General features: G+C 33.1%; 1 protein-coding gene across 1 annotated transcript in view; it reads left to right on the top strand.

Moving 5' to 3' along the window:
• The first annotated feature begins 230 nt into the window (after positions 1-230).
• The window catches only part of LOC142225700 (uncharacterized), a 40091-nt gene continuing 21917 nt past the window's right edge, over positions 231-18404 (top strand). The window contains exon 1 of the mRNA XM_075295543.1: positions 231-467. Within this exon, the coding sequence (XP_075151658.1) occupies positions 444-467 (24 nt within the window). The 5' untranslated portion in view covers positions 231-443. The remainder of the gene's footprint in view (positions 468-18404) is intronic.

The raw sequence follows: 18404 nt of genomic DNA, 5'->3' as shown, positions 1-18404 counted from the left end.
CAAAGCTCCCCACCATATGGGGAATATACCACATGCGTTGTTGTGATTTCAGCGGGCCATGTTCATGGCAACGTTTTGGAAACAGCATTACACAGGTTTCTGTTTGTTTTTGCCATTAGTTTCTCAACTGGGCTTTGTTTTGGTCGTTTTTTATTTTCGGGCAACTTGATAGGTGTGTGGCACTGCTAATATCATCTTTCGAGTATTTAACTGGAGTATGTGACCATTATTGAAACAGTTTATTCCTCACTGAGGAGTGAAGTAGTTTAAAGGTTTGACAGGCATCCCCGGCGCATCAACCAACTGCAAGCCATCGGAAGGATACATCTGGGGCTAATCTAACGATATAACGGAATTTTTTTATTTATTTTAACGCGGTCGTACTACCACCAAATCTAAATCTAAAAATAATTAATACAAATTAATTAAATGACCCGGGAGTCATGCGGATCCAGCGGAGTCTAGTGGTATGCAATCTATATTTAATGTGTGCTAAAAAAAAACAAGTAATATTAAATGGATAGTAAAAGACATTTAAGTGTTTTGTCAAAATAAACTATGTGAAACGAATCAATTTTGTTTATAAAGTGAATATAAGTCACACGATGTGGAAAAATTACATGAAATTTGTAACTGTGATATTATCTTGAATTTTTAAACCCCATTTCATGCATGGTTGGATCAAAAAGGAACCACTTACGCAGACCAACTCTAAAGATGTTTTAACATTTTATTGCCAACAATTGAAGCCAAGTGGAAAACATAATGCGTTTTTACATCAATTAGTTGTTGTTTTTTTTTATTCATGGCGCAGTCTTTTATATGTTATTCGTCAATAGATTTTTTTATGAGTTTTTCCTTCCCGTTGTGCGATTTCATTTATTTCATAAAGTTTATTAACACTCACGAATTGTGGAAGATTTCTGAAGTGATTTTTATTAGACCATTTTCCTTTTTCAACAAGCATTTTTCATTTCATTTGCAAAAGCAATGATGCCTACTTCGATAAAACGAAAGACTCAAGACACAAACGTTAGTTATGCCAGACGCAAGGTGGAAAAATTAATGGCAATGAATTTTGAATGTTACCATGGCTTCGTCATAGCCATCTATGTATGTTACGAGTATATCGCTGGACTGTGCAAAAACAAACCTGAAATGAAAAGCCAAAGAAAACAAAAAAAATATCAACTTTATCCTACGAGAAAATTCGAATGTGTGTTAATATGTATCAATTGAAATGTTGTCTAATTCAGGAAGTAAAATGATCCACATGCACAAACTTATATAACCTTCTTCGATTATTACATGAACAAATCAATTTCGTCACTAAGTAGGGTTTACTTATATCCTGTGGCATACGATATTGAATTTTTGTAGCCACTTTGCGGCTATTAGTTTTTTTTTACGAATTGATTAATTGTAATTTAACACGAATCATATAAATCAGTCAATGATTTTTTTTTATTTTCGGATTGCTACTGAGGAGTGAGCAGGAACAGTTTAACTTAAAATATCCAGATATGTGGGATATGGATAGAATGGGGTACGCTATGATGACGGTAAATATAGATGTCCTAGATTAGGCAAAGTTAAGCTTTGAATGGCGGCACGGACGAAAAAGACTGTTTTTCGTATGTTTGGGTGGAAAAATTATATGTTTGGAACTCAAAATTTTTAACACAATATTTTTAAGTGCAAGCATATAATGTTCATAAACTAGCATAACATATTTGGGACATATATGTTAATATGTTAGAACATATTATGTTTGGGACATAAAATGTTTCTACATATAATATGCTTAGATGCAAACATATATTAATTTGGAAATAGCCTATAAACATATATGTATTTAGAAAGAGAGACCTAGAGAGTATGCTACAAATAAAATAAAGGAAGTAACCAATTGGCGCCTTTAAAATATAAATTTTTTACTATCAGTGTATGCCCTAAGGTGAAACATAATATGTTTGAACAATACAAACAATATTTTGTTTGCACCAATCCTGAAAATATATATGCTTGAAGCAAAATGTGTTTTGGGGTAACATATATGTTACAGAAGCGATTTTTTTGAGGGTGTGTTGATGAATGTGGAATATTCATAGAATAGGAAGCGGAGGTGGATCCATTGTAGCACAATGGGTCCAAGAAGTGAGCATGAAAAGATACATTTAGCATGACAGAATCAAACAGTTTAATATATTTACGATAATGGCAGATGACAAACATGAAACCGGGATTAATTGAAGGCACGATAAGACAATATTCATTTCTTTTTGATTTTAAGAGGAAATAAAATGAAATGTTTTATTCGAAACAACATGTGCTCAAGCTTATAATCATTTAGCAAGAATTGATTTTTATTTGTACATACACTGAAAAAAAAGCATGTCCGGTTGCGATTCCAAGCCAAAGAAACTGAGAATTCAAGCGAGGATAACTTTAAAACACCATTATTTTTCAAATTAGAGTTCGGCGTACTTTTTTTAGGAAACAAATTTTAATTTAATAGTTTTTCCAGCTTTGTTCTTTATGTGCTACCAAACTCCTTTAAATACGTGTTACCTAAAACTTCCATTTCTATATTCAGACTCGAATTCAAGTCGAAATTATTCTATGTTTCAATTAAAAATTGTCTTTAAAATAAAGTGCTGAAAACGCCTCCTATTTTTGAACGTGTTTTTGTTTAGTTGTCAAAAGATATCGGTACCAGTCTATGTTTATGGTCGAATCCATCTTTTTTAGCAGGCATCTGAAAATGTAAATATGACCCTGATGCTATAACGTGCAATTCGCGTTGATTCCGAATCACAAAAATACACAAAAAAACCGTTTAGAATCATTTTAATCAAGGGATAGAATTGCTATAAAAGTGTTGGACTAAGTGTATTGAAGTTTCAGGAGATTATTTTGAAAAATAAAAATATTTTTGAAAAACTAACTATTCTCTTTCATTGATAGGCTAAGAAGTTTCCGAACCGCCCTCAACTTTTTTTTAATAATCCATAGAATATATTTTGTTGGACGTAAGCACAAAAAACACTGATTTTTGATAATATAAAGTGTTTGTCCAAAAGTCGATAAAGTTTCCAATTAAGTCGTTTTGTCCTTCTAGTTAAGTGATTCGACTTAAAAATGCATATCTGTTTTTTCTTTCATGTAGAAAATTTTATTAGATTAAAGTCAAATTGCGTTAACACAATGGACTGAATAGTCTAAGTGTGCCGGAATCAGATCGGGCTGCCACTTTAACCTAACCTTTAATCTTTAATGTCAAATGGCTCTAAAAAATCTGAAAAATTCATGAAATCATTTTTACATTCCTTGACGTTTTTATACCCACCACCATAGAATGGTGATGGGGGTATAATAAGTTTGTCATTCCGTGTGTAACACAACGAAATATCGATTTCCGACTATAGTATATATATTCTTGATCAGGGAGAAATTCTAAGACGATATAAGCATGTCCGTCTGTCTGTTGTAATCACGCTACAACCTTCAATAAAGGGTGATACGGTCAAAATTTGGTCAAGGGAAAACGCGTGTAAATCGGTGGAATCGTTTATTTAAAAAATCAAATTAAATTTCTTTTTCAAGTTCAATTAGTATAAAATTCAGGAAAAATATTCAGTTAGGCTTTCGTTTTTCCAAATCCGAATTGCCGGGCCTCACGCTTAAAACCTGCCATCAGATTTTGTACAGCCACCTTGTCCACCTTCTTCGCCGCAGAAAGCCAGTTTGGTTCAAAAAATATTCATATAATCTCATGTGTAGAAAATTTTATTTATGCATAGGTATGTATACAATATTTTTATACCCACCACCATAGAATGGTGACGAAATATCGATTTCCGACTATATAATGTATATATATTCTTGATCAGGGAGAAATTCTAAGACGATATAACGATGTCCGTCTGTCTGTTGTAATCACGCTACAGTCTTCAATAATGAAGAAATCGTACTGAAATTTTGCACCAACTCGCCTTTTGTCTGCAGGCAGGTCAAGTTCGAAGATGGGCTACATCGGCCCAGGTTTTGATATAGTCCCCATATAAACCGACCTCCCGATTTGGGGTCTTGGGCTTATAGAAATAGTAGTTTTTATCCAATTTGCCTGAAATTTGAAACCTAGAGGTATTTTATGACCACAAAGAGGTGTGCCAAAAATGGTGATTATCGGTCCATGTTTTGGTATAGTCCCCATATAGACCGATGTCCCGATTTTACTTCTTGGGCTTATAGAAACCGCAGTTTTTATTCAATTTACCTGAAATTGGAAATCTAGAGGTATTGTAAGACCACAAATACGTGTGCCAAAAATTGTGAGTATTGATCCATATTTTGGTATAGCCCCCATATAAAACGACCTCCCGATTTGGGGTCTTGGGCTTATAGAAACCTTAGTTTTTATCCAATTTGCCTGAAATTGGAAATCTAGAGGTATTTTCGGGCCATAAAGAGGTGTGCCGAAAACGATGAGTATCGGTCCATATTTGGTAATGCCTCCATATAGACCGACTTCACTTCTTGAGGGTGTAGAAGGCGCACTGATCATGGAAATTGCTTGAAACTCATGTAAAATTTCCAGATTTTACTTCTACAGATTTAAGATTTCAAATCAAGACTTTATTTTATAATTTTCTTGCACACTTACAAGAGATGTTAATGATTCCTCTAAAACTCAAACAAAAATGGTTCTTATAAATCCAGAATCTGATATAGTCCTCATAGGTGAAATCTTTAAATTTATCTTCGGGAATATCCTATAGTCCTCAAGCCCTCCTGAAATTTCAAAGGAAACCCTAATATTTGGTTCATGGTGGTGGGTATTTAAGATTCGGCCCGGCCGAACTTAGTGCTGTATATACTTGTTATAATATTAAATTGAGCCGACGGGCTTTTTTGGGCAGCAAATAAATCAATGACTTCTTCAGTCGGCACATTTATTCGGCGATGAACCGACATTAATGCCAATCCTTTGAGTCTACTCTCGATAGTCGAATTTCTAAGATACGTCTTTAATCTCTTCATTGTTGAAAATGAACGTTCGGATGAGCACGTAGTAACTGCAGGGATGGAAAATGCAGTACTATAGTACTTTTTTCAAACCTTTTTCACCCCGGTCAGTACCGTAGTACCCGCGAATGATTTAGTACCTTTTGTGTAGACATTTTTGAGTCGATATCAGATTTATGGTACAATAGCTTTGACAAAATATTTTAAAATTTTGAGAAAGTCTTTATCAACCTTATTTGCTAATAGTCTTTTACAAATATGGCAAAACAGACATGTTCATGTAGGAAGAAAATCTCGATTTTGTAAAAGACATAGTCAAAAACAGGATTTTATTGAACTTCAAGAAAGTTTTAGTCGAAAAAAGAATGCGATTCTATATTATCGATTTTTTATTTCGGTAGAAATAGTTGTCAACATTTTATTTCTATATAGAATTTTTGCAAAATTTAATTTTTATAGAAAATTTTGTCAAAATTTTATTTCAATTGAAAATTTTGTAAAAATTTTATTTCTATAGGAAATTTTTGCAAAATTTTATTTCTATAGAAAATTTTGTCAAAATTTTATTTTCTTTAAAATTCAGTCTCTTGACAATAATCTTCCAGTGAATTTTTTGTTGAAATTTAGTAAAAAGTACCTTTCCGCTCAAAAATACCTTTTTTGTACTTTCTTAAAAATTGTATTTTCCATCCCTGAGTAACTGGCAAAGTGACCAAAATTTTTAAAAGAATATGCACGTTTGGAAAAATCTCTTTATTGCTTCCATCGCTGAATTAGGCAGGTTCTTTTCGCAGGTTTTGCGCCATTTCATTTACACTGTGTGTTTGGCTGTTTCGAGTCATGTTCACAAAAAGAACAACAAACACACATAAAAAGCAGAAATACATTTTCCAAAAATGAAATTTGTGGTGCGAGAACAAAAATAATTTGTTTTTTTTTTCGACCGTCGTTTGACGGGCTTTTCAACTAGTATTCTTTGATTTGTGCAAGTTTTATAGGTAAGCGTTTTTCAAAATTAAACCTCCAGATTTTCTTCAACATCTTCGATAAGATTTTTCTATGCAGCTAAAAATATATATTTATTTATATAAAAATATTCATTCATTTCGGGGGGGGTTTGATCCCCCTCATCCCCCCCCCCCTGAATACGGCCTTGAGTCGATAGTCCTGCTCGTTTTTTGGCTCGATGCACGGTTGTAGACGATACATTTGCGGCATCTCGGAGAGAGAGGTTAGGGTTTCGCTTGAAACTACCGGCAACTCTCTTTGTCGTCTCATCGGCTTCCGGTTTTCGATTTCCCCCCGATCCAGACTTCCTGGCTGTCGACAAACGTTCCCCAAACACTTTTATTACATTTGTAACGGTTGATTTGGCAACTTTTAGCGATTTTGCCAGCTTTGCGTGCAAGTAGCTCGGATTTTCGCGAGCAAAATTTTGATACGCTGCTCTTCTTGCTTGGACGGCATTTTGACAACTGAAGAGTGAATTCCAAAATCAAAATAGGAGCAACATTCTACACACACACCTTCAAAATGAGGGGTTTTTAAATGCAAAATTGAAAGAAATACGTCAAGTTTTTATTGGCCAAATTTTGACTGTTTCACCCTTTAATGGCGCTGTCGTCCTGAAATTTGGCACAGATTCGTTTCTTGTTTGCAGGCAGGTCAAGTTCGAAGATGGGCTATATCGGTCCAAGTTTTGATATAATCCCCATATAAACCGATTCCCGATTTGAGGTCTTGGGCTCATACAAACCGTAGTTTTTATCCAATTTGCCTGAAATTAAAAATCTAGAGGTACTTGAGGACCATAAAATGTGCCGAAAACGGTGCCCATCGGTCCATGTTTTTGTATAGCCTCCATATAGACCGATCTCCCGATTTTGCTTCTTGGGCTTCTAGAAACTGTATTTACTATCCGATTTGCCTGAAATTAGAAATCTAGAGGTATTTTGGGACCATAAAAAGGTGCCCCGAAAATTGTGCCCATCGGTCCATGTTTTAGTATAGCCCCTATATAGACCGATCTCCCGATTTTGCTTCCTGGGCTTCTAGAAACTGTATTTACTATCCGATTTGCCTGAAATTGGAAATCTAGAGGTATTTTGGGACCATAAAGAGGTGCGCCGAAAATGGTGCCCATCGGTCCATGTTTTGGTATAGCCCCTTCTTGGGCTTCTAGAATTCGTAGTTTTTACCCAATTCGTCTGAAAGTGGAATTCTAGAGGTATTTGAGGAACATTAAGAGGTGATGAGTATTGGTCCATGTTTTTTGCACAAAAATTTAAATATACTGGAATTTTAGACACTCAAAAATCTGTATCAAATTTATTTTTACCGGTCCATTTGGCAACTCAAACAAAATTGGTTCTCATAAAACCAGAATCTGATCTGGTCTTCAGATCAGATTCAGTAGAATCTTTAAATTCAGTAGGTTAAGTTAGGTTAGGTGGCAGTCCGATGTATCAGGCTCACTTAGACTATTCAGTCCATTGTGATACCACATTGGTGAACTTCTCTCTTATCACTGAGTGCTGGCCGATTCCATGTTAAGCTCAATGACAAGGGACCTCCTTTTTAAATTCAGTAGAATCTTTAAATTTTTTCTTCGGGAAGCGTACTTGTTGAACTGATTTGCTTTGGAGAAGATTTGTCATCAAACCCACAGAATGCTATATATTATCAAGTAACCTACGCTACGACAAAGAGTTTTCAAAGTAAACTATTATATTTGATACATGGTGGTGGGTATTTAAGATTCGGCCAGGCCGAGCTTACTGTTGTATATACTTATTTTACTTTTACTTCTACTTGAAGTTGAATCTGATTTTGGAATAAATTTTATTTGTGTTATTTTGGCTCGGATCAATACCAAAATTTCAGTATATTTTGATCTCAAACGAAGAGTTGGACATATTTTTATTTTTACATGTAAAGTAAATGTACGAAAGGGCACACGGAAGCGAATTTATGGCAACTGTAAACTGTTTTGTGGAAAAATCAGAATCAGATTTTTATTTTGTTTTGCAACAAAATGAATGCAAAACAAAATATGTATCTCAAGTAGATAACCATTTGCTCTCATATGATTCTCACACTGTGTTGTGTTGATATCTCTGTTTTTATCTGCAAAAATTGTTCACGAAATCAATTGATCCAATTAATTTTTTAATTGAAGTGTCATCAATCACGAAAATGATAGTATCAAACACAGTTTTAATTGGGTATAAACAAATATTTGATAAAAAAGTTAATTGATTTGAAGTGAAAATTTCAATTCATTTTTTAATTGATTCAATTAAAAAGTTAATTGATGTTGATTGCAAAACTCAATTAATTTCTTCAATTAAAACGTGACCATTTTCATTTACTTTCTTATCTGACTTTATGTTTTTAGTTTGATTAAAAAAATTATTGTTTGAAATAAATTATTATTTCAATATTTATATATTCTGGGTCGTGGTGAAATTCTGAGTCTATCTAAGCATGTCCATCCGTCTGTTGAAATCACGCTAACTTTCGAACGAAACAAGCTATCGACTTGAAACTTGGCACAAGTAGTTGTTATTGATGTAGGTCGGATGGTATTGCAAATGGGCAAAATCAGTCCACTTTTACGTATAGCCCCCATATAAACCGACGCTCAGATTTGGTTTGCGGAGCCTCTTGGAGGAGCAAAATTCATGCGATCCGGTTGGAATTTGGTACATGATGTTAGTATATGCTCTCTAACAACCATGCAAAAATTGGTCCATATCGGTCCATAAATATATATATAGCCCCCATATAAACCGATCCCCAGATTAGGCTTGCGGAGCTTCTAAGAGAAACAAATTTCATCCGATCCGGCTGAAATTTGGTACATGGTGTTAGTATATAGTCTCTAACAATCCCGCAAAAATTGGTCCACATCGGTCTATAATTATATATAGCCCCCATATAAACCGATCCCCCGATTTGACTTGCGGAGCCTCTAAGAGAAACAAATTTCATCCGATCCGGCTGAAATTTGGTACATGTTGTTAGTATATGGTCTTTAACAACCATGCGAAAATTGGTCCGCATCGGTTCATAATTACATAAAGCCCCCATATAAACCGATCCCCAGATTTGACCTCCGGAGCCTCATGGATGAGCAAAATTCATCCGATTCGGTTGAAATTTGGTACGTGGTGTTAGTATATGGTCTCTAACAATCATGCAGGAATTGGTCCATATCGGTCCATAATTATATGTAGCTCCCATATAAACCGATCCCCACATTTGACGTCCGGAGCCTCTTGGAAGAGCAACATTCACCCGATCCGGTTGAAATTTGGTACGTGGTGTTAGTATGCGGTCTTAATTATATATAACCCCCATTTAAATCGATCCCCAGATTTGACCTCCACAGCTCTAGGAGAAGTAAAATGCATCCAATCCGGTTGAAATTTGGTATGTGGTGAAACTTGGTACATTGTGCTAGTATATGGCCGCTAACAACCATGCCAAAATTGGTCCATATCGGTCTATAGTTATATATATGCCCAAAAATAGTCTACCAAAATTTTATTTCTGTAGAAAATTTTGCCAAAATTTTATTACTATAGAAAAATTTGTCAAAATTTTATTACTATACAAAATTTTGTCAAGATTTTATTTCTATAGAAAATTTTGTAAAAATTTTATTTCTACAGAAAACTTTGTCAAAATTTTATTGCTATAGAAAATTTTGTCAAAATTTTATTTCTATAGAAAATTTTGCTAAGCTGAATTGTAAGTTAGTCCCCGTATGGACTAACTTACAATTGAGAAGACGGTGTTAAGAAGGTTTAAGATATCTTGCCATCGGCAAGTGTTACCGCAACCCAAGTAATTCGATTGTGGATGACAGTCTTTAGTACAAGTTCTTATGCAATCCATGGTGGAGGGTACATAAGATTCGGCCAAGTATATACGGCCGTATATACTTGTTTTCTGTGTGCTCTTTATTTTTTCTCTTTCTCTCATATGTGTCCCAAACATTATATGCTAAGGTAGGAACACTACATTTTTGCATGTAAATCCAACTCGTTACACTTTTTTACAACGGAACATACGAAAAACATTTTTTTTTTTATCGGGGTAGAACTAACGGTGCTTCATGAAATAGGGGTAGGTTGTACCCATAGATAAACTATTAAACTTAATTGTAATTCATTAAAATTTAACTTAACTTTCTTTCCTTATTTGCTTTCCCATGCACAAGTCTCATATTCCAGCATGGGAAGTTTAAAATCATTGTGTACAATTAAATAAGTATTATGTAATTACAATGTTAGGTTTCATGAAAAAATTTAATCAAAATAGATCTATAAGCTAATAACCTTAATATATTTTATCGAAAAACTGATGATAGACTCAAAAAATATTAAAATTTAAATTTGACAATTCTAAAAGAGGAGAAAATAATAATAATTAAAATAAAATTTATAATAACAGATAATGGATAAAAAATATTAGAATTGAAAAATTGAAAATAATAGTAAAAGGAAGAAAAAAAAATTAAAAGAAAATTTTTATAACAAATAAAGTAAAGGTATAAAGTATAAATAAAGTTTCATATTGCATAAAAACGAAAACAAACATTATTTTAAGATTTAAAACTGGATAGCAAACAATATAGAGAAAGAAAGAGAATAAACAAACTAGTTTAATTATTACTCAAAAACGAGATGATATTTTTCTTAAAAGCATCTGCGTTGCTTATACATTGGATATTATAAGTAAGTGAGTTCCACAGACGGATGGAGTTAATAAAATATTGCCACTCAGAGACCAAACAATTGTGGCGAAGCAAAATTAATCTTTTACCCCTATTAGATCTTGAGAAACGCAGGCGTTAAAATAAATGCACAGGGTGACCACTATAAATAACCCTATGCATTAAAACAAGGATTCTTAACTTAAGTAGATTGTGAAAAGTCATGTCATACAAGCATACGGAGAAAGCCGAAACACTGTCATATCTTCGTATACCATATACGTAGAGAGTAATGCTATTGAACGTCCTATTCATTCTCTGCATGCTTAAACATCGCAATTAGCAAACAGTTCACAACCGTAAAGCAAAATAGACATCAAGAATGATTTGGCTACACTGAAAAAAAAGCATGCCCGGTTCCAAAGATTTTGTCTTTATTTTAAAAATTTTGGTATTGATTCCGAGCCAAAGAAGCGGAGCATACAAGTAAGGATACTTTTAAGACACAATTCTCTTTTAAATTTGGGTTTTGTGTACTTGCTTCTAGGAAGCAAATTTTAATTTTTCGCTTTTTCAGCTTTTTTTCTTCATATGCTATCAAAGTCCTTTAAAAATGAGTTAACAACAACTTTATTTACCAAATTCAGACTCGACTTCCAGTAGAAACTTTGCTATGTTTCAAGTAAAAAACGTCTTTAAAATAATGTGTTGAAAAACGTGTCCTATATTTGAACGATTTTTTGCTTTGTAGTCAAGATGCAAAAAGACAACAGATCTAAAGACAATTTCATTAAATTTAAAGAATTTTTCTGAATTATTAAAGTCAAGTTGACTTTAGCACAAACATTTTTTCTTTCATGTTATGATACCCATTTCTAAGCGAAATCACTTAATTATAAGGACAATACGACTTCATTAAAGAGTTTATTGACTTTCGGACAAGGAAAAAAACTTTATACTAGAGAAAAGCGTCTTCTATGCTAAGCAAAATTTGCATTCGTATTTTAAAGACATGAAATCATTGACCTCACGACAATATTTTTTTCAGTGTAAGATAACCCTTACTTTTAGCGGAGGTCAACGTTGTGATTGCCATAGTATCCGAAGTATAGAATAGACACGCCCATACATGGCAGTAATGTGGTCGGCCCACGTCAGAGTACTGTTGAACATTACCCCAAGATTCCTGGCACGCTCTACTATCTCAATCGCCTGATTATCTATCTTTATGTCGACATTAATTGCGTCTGTCTTGTAACTCCAACTTTTTCTAAAATTGCTTGTTTTTAATAAATTTTATACAATTTGACTGAAAATAATAACTTATTTGTATTAGTAAATTATTTTAGTTAAATCTTTCCAAACAAGATCTATATTTTCTTTCATGGGGTGTTTATTCGATGTTTTTGATTTGTACAATGCGTTGTTAAAACTAGGAAAATGTAGTGGCCGTGTATGCTATTTGTAATTTTGTAAATAAAAAACATGAATTAAAGTTAAAGAAAAAACCATTGGCATCAGTTTAGCGACGTGTATTTTCTTTATGTGTAGCTAATGAATTTTATTTGATAGCAAAGTATATTTTTCCATGTCTTTCTCGATAGTTTTTTGTGTATAAATATTATTTTTAACAAATATTCCTGGTGACAATAACTTCGATTGTTATACAATACGCATTGGAAAGAACGCATGATTTTGCACCTTCAAAAAAAATCGCTTCTGTAACATATGCCCCAAACAAATTCTGCTTCAAGCATATATATTTTCAGGTTTGGTCCAAACAAAATATTGTTTGTATTGTTCAAACATATTATGTTTCACCTTAGGCATACACTGGTAGAAAAAAATTGTAATAAAAGTTTCTTTGTGTATATAGATAACATATTTTTTAAGGCACCAATTGGTTATTTCTATTCTTTTACTTGCAGCATACTCTCTAGGTGTCTCTTTTTAAACACATTTATGTTTATAGGCTATTTCTAAATTAATGTATGTTGGCATCCAAACATAATATATTTACAAAAATTGTAAGTCCCAAACATAATATGTTCTAACATATGAACATATATGTCCCACACATGTTATGTTAGTTTATGAACAATATATGCCTGCACTTAAAAATATTGTGTTAAAAAATTTAAGTTCCAAACATATAATTTTTACACCCAAACATATGAAAAACAGTCTTTTTCGTCCGTGTGGTAATGATTCCGAGCCAAAGAAGCGGATAATTGAAGTAAGGATATAGTTAAGACACAAGTGTCTTTTATATTTGAGTTTTGTGCACTTGATTCCAAGAAACAAATTTTAATCAATTCGTTTTTTCTGAGTGCTATCAAAGTCCTTTGAAACGTTAAAACTTAAATTTCCAAATTCAGACTCGATACCAAGTGGAATAGTATAATTGTTGTTGAAAAAATCGTATTTTTGGATGCTCTTTGCTTTGTAGTCAAGATACAAAATGTCAAAAAATTTAAAGACAATTTCATTAATTTTGACTTGACTGACGAATTTTTCACAATTATTAAAGTCAAATCATTTTTTTTTTTTTTGGTAGAGATACCCCGATTTAAGTCGAATCTCTCAATTCATTGACTTTATGTCACAGAAACTCAACTTCTATGCTAAGCAATATTCGAATTCATCTTGTAAAGACATAAAATCTTTGACCTTTTTAGTGCATGGCGCAGTGATTGGGGTACTCTGTAAAATCCCATTATCTCTACCAAAAAGTGTTGAGGCAACAGCATTATCCACGATTTGTCTTTAAACTGTCGTTATCGGTAAATTAGCACTTTCCCTTAACATCACGATCTTTGATTACAGCAATGCCAATAAATGTGGAACACCCGTACATTACGTTTACTCCAAGCCAAGGCTCTAATAAAAAGAAATGACATAATAATAGCTTTTCAACAATTATGATGTTGAGTTTCGAAGAATTATAGACCACAACCATGCTATTTTCAAATCTGTATGAAACGATAATCACAGTAGCAGACAGTGTACAATTAACACCTACGAAAACTTTGTCAGTTATTTCGATATAGTTCATTCCCCAAGCTACTCATATTACAGATCAAAACAAACGAAATATCCAGAAATCTATTAAAATCTATTTAAATTTTCAAGGTCGAACATGCTAACAAACAAATCGCATCTCTCACCCATAAAACAAAGTAGTTTTAGCTTATTTATTTATTTTTTTTTTTAATATTTAAATTACCATATAGAGCGCCAACTACAATGCCTTAATATATCAATAATTTTGCGACCGAAAAGCCAAACCACAGACAAAACAAAAAAAACACACACACAACGCATCATGCCTATTATACAACATGGTATTAGCATATCTGACTCAGCGTTTTTGAAACGTAAACATTCGCTTTTTCCCATTTTTGTTGGCTTCCAAAAGTCAATGGACTTTATTTGATTTTAGCTCATGATAGAGTCTGCGGTATATCATGGTGTGCGTATGACCTACTTATGACGATGAGCTAATTTAAATGAATGCTATCAATTAATAATAAAATATATTTAAATCGGTATGAATATTTCTGATAACATATTTCTTAGCCAGGAAAGGAAACTTGTTCAAGGTGTGTATGGACAAATGAAAGAGTTTGCGAAATTTTTTAAATTTCGTGACATCCTAATTGATTTGCATTGACATGGAATATTATTGCAACATGTGCTTTTCTTAATACATGTTAAGCAACGATATTTGGCGCAAGAAAAATTGCGTTTTCATTATCATACTCTGGTGAAGATTTCGAATGAGATAAATGGTAACGAAAGACTTAAGACACAAGCGGACATGATGAAAAGCAACACTTGGTACACCAATTATGAAGAGTATTCGAGGTGAATGTTTGTTGTAAATAGGAAAAAATGAATAAAGTCGTCGGAAACACATTAAACATTGCTGGCAATTTTTTCATAACAAATAATTGTGGATGGAAATTCGTAGTAAACATTTCTAATCTTTAAGTTCGATTTTCTAGACAGACTTAAAGAAATTATTCTTCCTTCTCGAACGAAATTTTAGAAAAACGACTTTTTTACCTCTGGGTTACGTACACGGAAGAAAACGTGTGTTTGTTATATGTTTGGATACAAAAATAACATGTTTGTAACACAATATGTATGGGTACAAAAACACTGAAAAAAAATATTGTCGTGAGCCCAAAGATTGCATGTCCTTAAAATACGAATGCGAACTTTGCTTAGATTAGAAGAAACATTTCTCTTCTTTGATATAATTTTTTTCCTTGCCCAAAATCAATGAAGTCATTTTGTACCTATAGTTAAGAAATTCAATTTAAAATTGGGTATCATAGCATGGAAGAAAATTTCGTTTTAGGACCACTTGTATTTAATACTCCTGAAAAATAACTTCAACGTTAATGAAATCGTCTTTAAATTTGTTGACTTTTTGCATCTTGGCTACAAAGCTAAAAAGTGTTTAAAAATAGGATATGGTTTCTAACACGTTATTTTAAAGACGTTTTTACTTGATACCTAGCATAATTTTTACTTGTAGTCAGTCTGACTATGGAAATTAAAGTTGTCTTTAACACACGTTATAGACTTTGATAGCACATGAATAAAAAAACTGGAAAAATTAATAAATTAAAATATGTTTCCTAGAACCAAGTACACAAACTCAAATTTAAACGAGTAATTTATCTTAAATGTGTCCTTACTTCAATTCTCCGCTTCATTGGCTTGGAATCAATATCAAAATCATTCTTTGGAACCCGGCATGTTTTTTTCGATTTAGTTTATTATGTTTGGAATCGATATGATAATATTTTACAACATAATATGTTTAGGTGAATAAATTTTTTAATACAAATAATGTTTCCACAAAAGCATACAATTCTTATAACAAACGTCGAAAACAGGGCTGAAGATTTTGCTGTAGTCGGAGCATGCATCGTAAAAATTTTGCTCGACTTATACTCCGAATCGTGGGTTCGATTCCTGCTTCGACCGAACACCAAAAAATTTTTCAGGGGTGGATTATCCCACCTCAGTAATGCTGGTGACATTTCTGAGTGTTTCAAAGCTACTCCAAGTGGTTTCACTGCAATGTGGAACGCCGTTCGGATTCGGCTATAAAAAGGAGATCCCTTGTCATTGAGCTTAACATGGAATCGGGCAGCACTCAGTGATAAGAGAGAAGTTCCTCACTGTGCACTATGGGGCAAATGAGCGGATTTTGCGGCAAAAAGTCAGTCTTTCGGTAGTTTAAATCGGAAAAACTGATAACGTCATTCTGTTTCAGACATCCCAGTAGCTCGAAATACAAAATATTAGACACATATGACAACTCATTGCTTTTAAAACAAGCTGGCTGGCTGTTTTTAGATAGTTTACATTTTGAATCGCTAGTCAAAAAAACACATTGTAGAAAATTTGCTGTAAAAACTAAACTAATAAGCGAATATACATTGTGTAAGATGGAAAATAGTACTAGAGGTACGTAAAATAATAAAAAAAAATATTAATAATTCGTTTGTGTTTGTGCGAAAAGAAATGTGTTGTGTTAAAGTGGTAAGTTTTTTATAATTTTCATGTAATGTTTGTGTTTCGTGGAATGGTACTATCCATACATTTACATTTTGGTATGGGAAGAAAGGTTATTGTGTGTACTTTCATGTGGTTTTAAGTTTAATTCCGGCAGCATCCGGCTTATAATGAAAAAAAAATCAAAAATTCAAAAAATTCAGTGTTTCTAAAAATAAAAAAATTGAACTCGTAACATTTTGACTGCAAAAAGGTCGGAATTCCTTTGGTGTCGTATTCCAAATTTTCAAGGAATGCAAAGTAAGCTTGCATGGCAAACATGTAATATTTTCACTCGAGCCAAACAAATGGAATGGAATAAACGCAGACAGCAGATGCGTCTCATTGACTGTTTGCGGGAATTGCTTCACTAAATAGAAATAAATGTTATAATATAGACTTAATCATGCAAAGAAGGACTCGAGAATTCAATTTTCAATAGAGCCATCTTTGTGTGCAATTTGAAGCAAATTAAGGTGAAACTCTGGCCTCTGGGACCAATAAAGTGCATATAAGGTGAACGATATATATGAAAGCTATATATAAATCTGAACCGATTTCCACCAAATTTGGCATGTATTGCTAGAATGTTATTTCTGATCCCTGTGCAAAATTTCAAACAAATCGGAGTAAAACTTCGGTTTCTGTGGTCACATTTGTGTAAATCGGACGAAGCATATATATGGGAGCTATATCTAAATCTGAGCCGATATCAACCAAATTTAGCACACTTGCAAATACTATCAATTTTACCCTTTGTGCAAAATTTGAAGAAAATCGGGGTGAAACTATGGCTTTTTGGGCCTTATATGTGTGTATCGGGCGTAAGATGTATATTGGAGCTATATCTAAATCTTAACCGATTTCCTCCAAAATCAATAGGGCTCTATCCTGACCCAATACACATACGTGTGCAGAATTTAAAGTCAATTGGTCTAAAATTGCGACCTAGACATTGAATACAAAACCACAGTCTAGTGCAGGGTTTCAATATTAAAGGTTTCAGTGGGCAGATCGATCTGAAAATTTCTATGAGCTCTTCTGACGTTATGCACAACACGTGTTCCAAATTTTAAGCCGATAATTGCCTTTTTGTAGTTTTTGACCCAAAACCAGGTCGTTGGCCCCATAGTTGGCTGTGGTATGAAAGTCCCCATATCTACCCGATATCCTTGGAAGCGGCTATTTTAATGTAAACCTCCGGAAACGTGCCAACTGAGCAAGTCATTTGGAGGCAGTGGGTTTCACCAAAGCCATCTAACATTCGTTACATTAAATTTATGGTCTTTAATCTCCATTACTGATACACAGTCGAAAAAGACTGTTTTTCATATGTTTCGGTGTACTGTATGTTTGAAACTCAAATTTTTAGCCCATTATTTTCAGGTGTAAGATTATAATGTTCGTAAATTACACCCAAAGAAAAAATACTTCCCTCCGGAACGAAATTTTAGACAAATTCCTTTAATGTAAAGTATTTTCGTTAAGAGCAAGTATATTGATTGATTGTCTTCAATACGTTTTATTTTCTGTTAACCTATTTCCTGCCATTGTACTCGCTTGAGTACAGAAAATTGGCAACATTTAATATCGCAGAACTTTGTTTACAACATTTAATATCGCAGAAATTACACTGGTACAAAAATGCTTCGTACTATTAACGAACGGGCTTCGTTGATTATTTTTCGTTATAAGAACGAACGTGATCGTTAATACAATGAAATCAATTGTAGAAAGACAATTTCGTGTTTTTGTTTTTCGTTATATGAATGAAATAAGTTTAGTTAATATTACGAATATAAACTTTGAATTTTTTTCGGGAATTAGAATAAACATGTTTGCAAAGATGGAATTATTATAATCATTTGCACATAGAGAGAAACTTTTGGAAAGCTTTAGCCAGTTCTTTTATATACTCCCTAATTGGAATTGAAAATTTCATTTATAAAGCGAATGTGATCGTTAATATAACGATACGGATCGTTAAAAAATAAATTTAAAATTGGTATCTTTCGTTATATTAATGAAATATGTTCATTAATAGTACAAATGGGACTTTGAGTATTTCTGTCTCTCTATA

This window comes from Haematobia irritans, chromosome 2 (assembly GCF_050003625.1).
Source record: "Haematobia irritans isolate KBUSLIRL chromosome 2, ASM5000362v1, whole genome shotgun sequence".
Classification (NCBI taxonomy): domain Eukaryota; kingdom Metazoa; phylum Arthropoda; class Insecta; order Diptera; family Muscidae; genus Haematobia; species Haematobia irritans.
The sequence above is the reverse complement of the archived record's forward strand: the minus strand, read 5'-3'. Positions and strand labels throughout refer to the sequence as shown.